Here is a 9910-nt window from a genome sequence, read left to right on the forward strand (position 1 = left end):
GCTGCAGATTCAGACCCAGTCAGCTCTGCCTGTGATTTGAAATGGCACCCGCTCCTAAGTCCGAAGTCTAGCCTGAGAGACTGGAAGGGAGGGAGCAGCACCACGAGGCCGCCTCCGAAATCACTCCGGGAGCCGCAGGAGCGTTCGGCCGCTCCAGTTTCAAGGCCCTTCCGGGCCCGCGCCCCGCCCTACGGAGCCACCGGATTTCGGGGAGGGGGAGAGGAAGGGCTGCCCAATCTCTTCACCAGGCTGACTTGACAACAATTACGAGAGTTTTAAATTAGCTTCTTGTTATCATTCATTTTATTAATTTCCAGAATCCTCAGGCCATGAATTATTCAAAGGGCAAGCCAACCCGAGCGGGGCGGCCGCGCGCCCCCGCCGCACGTGCCCGGTCCGGCTCAGGCCGAGCCGCTTGCCCGCTGCCCCCGGAGGGCGTGAGGCGGCCCGGCCCCTCCCGCCGCGGTGGCGCAAAGGTTTGATCAAATATTAAATAACGTAATTATTGCGACAAGGCTTATCTCGCAGGTGGGAAAGAGGCCCCCCGTGAGATTTAGAATTCGGCTGCTATTTTTTAAAAATCAATTAAGCTTGCGTTCTCCCCTGGAACCGCTCGCGAGGACTGGGGCTAAGACTGCAGCGGCAGTAACACCCATCAGCAAAACCGCACCAGAGAATGACTGTGGTCGTCACCTTTATCACCTCGCGGGCCACCAAGGCCATTCGAATGGGGTGGGGAACGCTGCTTTTAGCCAGGTCAGAAGTCACAATTCCTACCTCACGGATTCGACTATGAAAGCCCATCCAAGTGAAAGATGGGGTAGGGATGCTTCAGGCAAGGTTGGCGGAAAGACCGGGGAGACGGGGCAGGGGGCTGAGGGCGGGAGCTCGCCAGGTGAGTCCTCGGCCCAGGGCGCCCTGTCCTCTCTTGGCGCGGCCAAGTGTAGGAACCGGACCGAAGTCATCTTAATACCACAAGAAATTAAAAGTCGATACAGTCACGGCAGTGGGTGCCTACGGTTTATTTATGAGGGTGTAATCGAAGTTGAGAGAAATTTCAGAACACGCATTAAACAAAAATCTATTAAGAAGTTAGTTAAAGCGGCTTGAGGACATCATTTCCTAGACCTACAGAAGTAGCGGGACCCGGAACTAGGACTGGGGAAAAGAGAAAATTTAAAACGAATGGGTGGCTTAAACGTGGTAGATGCATTTTATGCTTACTTTTCTATTGCCTTTCCTACTCCACCACTGCCTGCATTTCCTGAGAAGCTGAAATGCAAACAGCACAATTTCCCCACTCCAACTTATTTTTAGATTATTTAAAAGAACCGGAGCCACGCTATTTCCACCCACTGACTAGTGCCAGAATTCACTTGAAGTTCCGTTCTTCAGAACCAGAAAACTTTGAAAGGTTAACTACCTCTGAGTAGCAAGCCTTAGCACTCTCTCCAGGATGATGTTTGTTAGCTTGTTTATTTGTTTGTTCGTGAATTGACAGTTAAAGGTATCTTAGAATAGTCTTAATATTCCTTGAGGCAGTACACAGATTCAGTCACTAGATAGCAAGGCATTTCCTGTTTTGTTTTGCACAGCTTCCTACTACGTAAAATAGGAAACTCTGCAAAGCATGTATTTTCATAATATGTTTTATTAACATAATATTGTCTTCTCTTTATTTGGTAAGGATTTTACTTAATACAAAACAAATGCTTAGGTTCTTATTACATACATTAGTCATCATTATATAATACAAATATATTTGCCTGCAACATTTCCGTTCGGGGCAGATTTTTTTAAAAAAACAGCCTCTGTAAATCTGTTTATTTGGTCATTCCTGGTTCTCCAACAATGAAATCCGGTCATACTTTTCTATAAAATAACGTGGGTATTTTTTTAAACAAATGTATTTTATTTAAAACTTTGATGACATTTCAAGTTAATAACAACAGAAACAAATCAATTTTGATGGAAGAGATCTATTTTAAAAATACCTCTAGTGATTTTTTTTAAACATTAACAATTGTTTAAAATCACAGCTTTTTAAATGTACTCTTCTTTTTTGAACATCAAGCATTTTGTTTCACAGATTTGCCGGTGAAATTAAAAAGATTTGGCTAAAGTAGGATGACTTCAGAAGATATAATCCCAGCTATTAAGAAACTTTTTACATTTGGCATCTGATCTAGTCCCGGGTCACCAACAGAGAATCTCTGGTCCCTCTGGAGCAGTAGGTGGCACACTAAAGTTCCAAATGAACAGAGGCATTTGACACCATGGCTGGACAGATCAGTGGATGGTTTTGGTTAACCTCCAAATAAAAGTCATTTAGTTACAACATTTTCTTAGAAACGTTTTTAGGCTAGAACAACACATACAAACCTCCAAATGCCTCTGCACCGAACCTTGATTTAAATATTTTGAGAGTGCGTGGTTATTACCTTCCACCACTCTGAAGTGAGGGCTGTGCTTGAAGGGTTTCTGCAGTTAAAAAAAAAAAAGAAAACTTTGATAAACACAGGCAACTAATAGAGAATTCATTTTATTCAGAGCACCGCTTTCACATGAGTTATCTGAAAGTGAATTCTGATTCAGCAGAAAAATACATCATTCTCATCCTTTCCCCTCTTTTCACCTCCCTTTCAACGTCCTCCCCTTCCCTGTATTTTTGGTTGAATTGAGTCTCATTTGTTGACCGGCTCTCCCAGGACTTTGGCCCAGTATAAACACAAAAATGCACCCAAATCATAAAACTGCTCTTCTTTCAGTTATATTTTATTTGTAAGTGTACTGGGACATATCGCCCTGTTGTATTTTGGCGCACAGAAGTGGTTCTGATAAAAGTGGGGAGGAAGGGAAGATAATAGAGCAAAGACATAACCAAGGAAAAAGCTCAGCAGACATACATGGACAGGTAGATCCATCCGTGAGGCATTTCAGGATTAACACTGGCAGTTCGTAACCACTGTGTGAGTGTGTGCATTAAAGAAAATATTTACAGTAATCTTCCTTTTTTCCTTTTCCTCTAAATACAAGAATATGACAAGAATGTTGTGTTTTCGGTGAAAACAGGCAGTAGACTGTGAAATCACACTATCCACAAAACGGTCTATCAGAAAGCTAGCCCAGTTTAGTGCTCAGTTTCAAATGCATAGAATGTTTGCGCTGCAAACAATGATATACAATGTAATTAAATAAATAATGCCTAACCAGAGTGAGACCTAGTTGTGTTTCTTTCTGCACCTTTCAGATCATGCATGATTTCAGTCTTGTTAAATGGCAGGTTTTTTCTTTTCTCATCTGTTCTGTTTTCAATTTTTTAGTTCTTATTAAAGGATGGTAATAAACCATCTCCACCCGAGATCAAAAGAGTGTCTTGTGCACCAAACAGGCATTTTACCTAACCACCTTCAATTTTTTTTTTTTAATCCATCAGTAGTTCATAAAGTACCTTGATTATTACTATGAAATACTATACATGATTTTCTATTTGGGAGACTGATAGTGCAAATTAAAGTTCTTGCTACCCAACATTTATCCCCAGCAATAAATTACTTTTGGATAATAATAATAATAATTTAATAATAATAATAATGAAACAGTTGTTCTGCTTCCCCCCCCCACTCCCAACATGCAGACCCTTTTGAAAGAAATGGAGGGCTTTAAACCTGTCTTCCTCTTATCTGGGATTTAGTTGATTTTCTCACAGCCAAGTCCTGCTCCAAGTGAAAGCAGAAACTTCTCAATATTTCAATGATTTCATGTTCTCCAAGAGAGAAGAAAGGGGACCTAGAAGAGCAAGATGGGTCCTGTTCTGTGGAGAAAATGGGACAGCGTATCTCTCCTACTGTCTGCCACCCCATCAATCTACTTGAATCAACAGGGGGAAAAAAAGTAGATAGTTTAAAATAAGCCACTCAGAAAAATAAATGAAAGGGCAAGCAAGTTCTATGAGTGGGGAGGGGGCGGAAAGCTTAGTTTGAAATGGTCTGTTTTCTAGATCTTAGATATGAGAGCAAAAATGGAAAGAGTAAAAAACTGGTTAAAATTGTTCTATTTTCCTAGAATAAAATATTTATTTCGGAGCCTCTAATTTCTGCTTTTTAGTCAGCCCAAAGACTATGCCTCTCTCCCTAAAGACCCCCATCTGACCTATCAGGCCACAGGAGTATAGGCTGGGTCACTGGAAAACCTGGACTTCACCTAAACAAGTAGCCACCCGCCACCCCTTTCAGCTGTGCCCCTACTCACTTTCTGGCAATGGAGAGCAGCCATCGGAGTCTCATTGGAAAAGAGAAAATAAATCAAAGAGGGCTTGGATGGGGTGTAGGTGAGACTTAGAGGAAAGATTAAATTAAACACACAAGCAGAACAACTAGCTTTGCTACCCAGAATTTCACCTTCCGGTTCGTCTGATGTTCGGTCTTTGACTCAGTTCCTGTGTGTAGGGCTGGGCGATAGTAATAACGTGGTGCTCTTTTTTCTCTTCCTTGGGGGCGGGGAGGGGGGGGAATGAAGCTGCAGAACACGACTCTCCGGAGTTAAATTTCTAAAGCATTTTTTTCTTTGCTTTTGTTCTGTTTTGTTTTCGTTTGTCTAGTTTTTGGTGGTTGGTAGGTTTTTTTGTACATAGCTCCTTGGTCCCCAGGAGATTTTGATAAGTGTCTCTGGTCAAAAACAGTCAATTTCCCTACCCTTCCCAAGTCTCCCCCCACCCTCACCCCCAGAGCCATCCTGCCCCTCACAACCCCTCCTCCACTCTCCGCTTTCCTTCCCCCGACTCCCCCACTCTCACAAATGCTCCCTCTTCTCACCCCGCCCCCCGCCCTTCTCTCTGGTGTCCACACCTGCACCCCAGTCCTCTAGGCTGGGGAGGGTAAGGGCAGGGAGAGCAGAGAGGAGGTGGAGGCGAGCGCTCGAGGAGGGGCTCCCCAAATGCAAGCAGGACAACGGACACTCTAAATCCGGGGGGAAAGAGGCCCGGGGAAAGCCCCTCGAAATGCCCCTTCGGCTCTCCGCTCTGCCCCGCCCGGTACCTCCCATCCCCCTCAGTAAGTGGCGGAGAATTTCATCCGCTTCTGCTTCTGTCTCTGGTTGCAAAACCACACCCGCACCACGTTCTTTTTGAGGTCCAGTTTCTCGGCGATGGCGGCGATCTTCTCGGACGAGGGCCGGGGCTGTACGGCGAAGTAGGCCTCGAGCGAGCGCTTCTCGGGCGCGGCGATGGAAGTCCGCTTGCGCTTCTTCTCGCCACCGTTGAAGAGCTCGGGCTTGTTCATTTTCTCGCGCTGCGCGCCCTCGGCTTCCTCCAGCCACGCCTGCAGGATGGGCTTCAGCGCGATCATGTTGTTGTGCGAGAGCGTGAGCGACTCGAACCTGCAGATGGTGCTCTGGCTGAGTGAGCCCACGCCCGGGATCTTGAGGTTGGCCAGCGCCGAGCCCACGTCGGCCTGCGTCACACCCAGCTTGATGCGCCGCTGCTTGAAGCGCTCGGCGAACGCCTCGAGCTCGCGCGGGTCCGTGTCCGAGTCGCAGATGGACGCCAGGCCCGCCGCGCCCACCACGGCCGCCGCCGCCGACGCTGCCGCCACCTGCCCGGCCGCCGCCGCCGCCGCCGCCGCCGCTGCCGCGCCGTGGTTGAATTATTAAAAGAATTAATCTTTGCTAGAAAGGATAAAGCGTTAACTTCATTGCTCTAGGTCTTTACTGGATTTCACATAAACACATACTGAAAGCATTAGCTGAAATATTGTGTTCCATTTACTGTTCCACGAAATTCATTCAAATGTAAGCCTCTTCTTTGGCCATGCTGGCTTGTACAAAGGGAAAAATCAAATTCCCAATCATCCTCAGCACCTAGACTCATATCCAAAGTCTTTAGCACCTCCTGGCATTGAATAAGCGCATAGCCAGAATGTCTTCTGCTACTTCCCAGTTTAGCTCTATTGAGACACAAATTCTTGGAAGGCCCAGCCTGTAGATTTCACATGAAGAGTTTTTTTTCTTTTCTCCTTTTAGAAGAAGAAAATCTTTTCTGTACTGAGGCTCAGGAGCCTGAGACAGCCACTCAGTTCCCTTATATTTCATAATATTCTGAAGAATATAGCCAACTGTTCATGAAGCCTCAGCCCTATAACCTACTTCTCACCTTCATTATTTTTTCTTTAATTCAGAGCGCCTAATTAAGAAATGAACACAGAAACATTAGTCACAATATTTGTGTATTTTTTACATGCAATTTTTTTAATTGTATCATTTGAGAAAAGGTTTTCATTTTTTCTTAATATTTTGCTATTTAAAATACATTTTACTGCCATTCTTTCTTCTATTCCTCCCAGATTCTTGCTATGTCCACTGCTATAAAATGTTTGTTAGTCTTCATATTGGTTGACTACTTTCTCAGATGATTGAATCACCTCCAAGAATCTCACCACCTCTGTGAAGCCCCCAGTAAGGCTGTTGAAACCACCATTCATTTTCCCCACACACACCCTCAGTCATCTGTCAGTTTTGTTTGCTGGGATCTTCTCTACTAAAAAGTATCACTAGATCTGCCAGGGAGATTTGGAGACCCTGGCTAAGTACTATACTTCTTTGTTTCACTGTGAGGCAGACTAGGAGTTTGGTAACCCTAGGTGATAAGTTGTGTGGTGCCTGAGCCTCTGTGTGCCTGCCAGAGGTTCACAAACTTCATAGTGGTCACTTAGGATCAGGGAAACATACAAGGTAATTGGCATTGCAAATGTACAGTGGAAGTTATCTTTGTATTACACCTACAAACTTGGGCTCATGTAAGTCACTTTCATCAAAGATCAAGATAGACAAGTACTTTCCAGTTTTTTTCAGCTGGAAGTCTAAAATTTTACCTGAGATAAGTATTTTTCATAAGGCAAAGAAGGCCACATTGGGCTTCTGAAAGTTCTTAAGACAGTTGTCCCAGAAGCAAAAGGATATATATGCAAATGAGGCCCCTCGTAGGTGGTCATAATTGTTTTATGAGACAGCATATTTTAAAAGAACATATGATTGAAATTATAGGTTCAGATTGCCCCTCTGACATTTGCTTTCCGTGTATCTGGACTATTCACTTTAATTAGAAGGTTGTGTCTTTAAATGAAAAATGCAAATCAAAAGTAGCATTTACGCCAAATTTGTGTAGATTAAATGGGTTAATGTAAAGTATATGCGTAGGAAGGTGCCTGGTTTATTGACTGTTCCCTCACCCAGCATACTGGGAATAATCATTCTCCTTGCCCATATTCACCTTCACTAAGTTTTGTGAAGTCTGAGTGCATGTGCGCGCGCACACACACACACACACACACACACACACACACACATACACGGTCATGCTACCGGGTAGCTTGAAGCCCTCTGGGGTGAAATATGTGCTCACTGAAAGAACCAGTAATATTATTTCACTGCTTTCTTGAAAATATATACGAAAGGATTGGTTTACTGTGATTACTGACCTAGGTTAGGCTTAGAGCAAAGGCAGAATCTGTAAACATTTTGAGCTACTTGTATAAGATTGTCTAGAACTTCACTTTCCTCTCATTTACCTTACTCTGTGGGCCTATGTCTGAAGGCTGTTTTATCAAAAGGAGGAAAAAAAAACTATATCATTGGAGAGAAAATTGTGTAGAAAAATTGTTTGACTGAAGCCTCTGGCTCTCTCCACAGTGCTTGTGAGTCCAAAAGAAAATGGGTGAAAACACTAAACAATTTTAAAGACTTTCAGACATGGGGATGCTTGTTAAATGAAGACAGAACATGTTGATTCATTATTCGTTTTTATGTCAATAGCATGTCTACATTATGGCATTGTGTTAGAAGATACGCATTTGTTCAACCTATGAAATAGCTAGAGTCAGGAAATAAAATTCCTATCACTCAGATAGCACCTTAGAGGAAAAAAAAATGTAAATACTTCAAACTTTGAAATACTTTGTTTAGAAAAAGTGATATATTGAACATGCATACATGTTCAGTAAATTGTGAGGGTTACTGTGAGCAGCTTTTGAAACTACTTGAGGGTTTCAGGATGCACAGTTGTTTCAGAGGAACTGTATTTTTTAATATCACATCCAATGTGGAAATTTTTTTTCAACACTCATCAAATAGAGACACCACTGAGAATCTGGAAACAATATTGAAGCATGAACCAATTAGTGATGAGAAAATGCATCATATTGGATAGTCACAATAGTAGTACTTAGTGATCAAGGAGTTCATTTTATTGTATAGTATTGGCAAACAACTGATAACTAAAAGTTACAAGAAATAGTAACAACCAGGGTGAAAAAGCAATCAATTTTGAAATGTCAAGAAAACTGTTTATTTATTTTCTAGGAGTTAGTTTAATTAGAAACGTTGTTATAAGTGCCACAACCCTGGAAGGAACATATTTTATAAGTGGGCCCCCGCCGCCGCCCCCCGGGCCGCCGCCGCCCGGGCCGCCGCCGCCCCCGGGGCCTCCACCGCCTGGGCCGCCGCCGCCCCCCGGGCCGCCTCCGCCCCCCGGGCCGTCGTGGGCGCCGCCGCCGCCGCCCGCTGCGCCCGCGCCGCCCGCACCGGCCATGAGCGCGAGCGAGGGCGACGAGATGTGGTCCAGCAGGTCACCGGGCTCGAGCGCCTGGTGGTGATGGTGGTGGTGGTGGTGATGCGCCAGCGGCACGGTGGACGTGGACGTGCATGGCACGCTGTTCATCGTGTGGTACGTGGCGTCCGGCTTGAACGGGTGGCTCTTGCCCTGGGACACGGCGATGTCCACCGCCGCCAGCGCCTCGGCCCGCGCCAGCAGCGTTTCGTCTAGGCTGGCGAAGAGGTTGCTCTGTAGCTGCAGGCGACACAAACCAAACCAAAAAAAAAAAAAAAACCACAAAACCAAAAAAAGCAAAAACACAGAACAACCACACACAAGCCGGAAAGTACAAGCAAAAGGCAAACACAAAGCAAGCAAAATAATAACGACGAGGGTGGGGATAGTGGAGACCGGGAAAGACAGAATAGGGACACATTGGGGACGAGACAGGGGGTCAGATGAGAAGGGACGGGAGTGTGAGGAGAGGGGCAGATGCGGAGGAGAGGGGGACACAGGAACACATTCCGGGGACGGGCGTGGGAGACGGAAAAGGAGGGGGAAAGAAGAAGTGCAGATGTAACTCGCAGCTGGGGACCCGTGTCACGCACCCGAACACGCACAGAAAACGCCTTTCCAAGGCATGAAATTAACGGGAAAGAGTGAAGGGAAGTCGAGACTCATGGCCCCAGCGCTCCCCACTCCGATCGCCGGCGCCCGACACGGAGGCAGAGGCGACGGGAACACGACACTAAGCGCCACTGTACGAAGCCTGCCTCGCAGCGGGACTCTTCTAAAACTCCCTGCCCGCAAATGCCCGCAAATCCCCGCACCGGGACCTGTACACACATCAGCACCCGACTTGCAGCGTCTCGGAGACGGGGAGGGGGCGGGCGCGCGGGCCGGGTCCGCGGGCATGGGGCGCTTACCGGCGGCGTGGGCAGGCAGGCCCGCCGGATGGCCTCGGAGCTGGAGTGCAGCGACGGGTACTTGTGCTCAGGGAGGGTGGGATGCATGGCAAAGTGAGGCTGCTTGCTGTTCATGGACATCATCTTGATGGCTTGGCATGTAAATCCACAAACACTCCGAAAGTCCGCGGGAAAGTGCGCACGCCGGCTCCCCCGGCCTCCCTTCGGAGGCTGCAGCCGCGGCGGCTGGCGGCGCGGAGGCGGCGGACGCGCCGGGGGCCGCTGCTGCTTCTGCTGCCGCCGCTGCCGCCCGGCGCTGCTTTGACCGCGCAGACCGCCGCGCACCGGCCTCGCGATCCCACTTCTCCGAGAGCTCTAGCCCCGTGCGCCGACGGGATGCACTCCTCTTACACCTGAGCCC

The 9910-nt window shown here is 46.7% G+C and overlaps 1 protein-coding gene across 1 annotated transcript; it reads right to left on the minus strand.

Annotated features, from left to right (window-relative positions):
• Positions 1-5048: 5048 nt before the first annotated feature.
• POU4F1 (POU class 4 homeobox 1) lies at positions 5049-9633 on the minus strand. The gene is made up of 4 exons (XM_007466809.1): positions 9511-9633; positions 8393-8839; positions 7568-7589; positions 5049-5623 (listed from the first exon to the last, which is right to left on the minus strand). Exons 1-4 carry the CDS (start codon positions 9631-9633, stop codon positions 5049-5051), a joined length of 1167 nt encoding a protein of 388 aa, XP_007466871.1.
• Positions 9634-9910: the final 277 nt, after the last annotated feature.

The sequence above is a fragment of the Lipotes vexillifer genome, unplaced genomic scaffold (assembly GCF_000442215.2).
Source record: "Lipotes vexillifer unplaced genomic scaffold, Lipotes_vexillifer_v1.1 scaffold19, whole genome shotgun sequence".
NCBI classification, from domain to species: Eukaryota; Metazoa; Chordata; class Mammalia; order Artiodactyla; family Lipotidae; genus Lipotes; species Lipotes vexillifer.

What these genes read in the sequence shown, in the direction of transcription:
- POU4F1 (XM_007466809.1), bottom strand. Translation starts at nt 9,633, where the DNA reads ATGATGTCCATGAACAGCAAGCAGCCTCACTTTGCCATGCATCCCACC. An exon ending in TAAAATATGTTCCTTCCAGG is followed by an intron (nt 7,590 to 8,392) that starts GTTGTGGCACTT and finishes TTGATAAAACAG; the next exon opens with CCTTCAGACATAGGCCCACA. An exon ending in TTCAGACATAGGCCCACAGA is followed by an intron (nt 5,624 to 7,567) that starts GTAAGGTAAATG and finishes ACGGCGCGGCAG; the next exon opens with CGGCGGCGGCGGCGGCGGCG.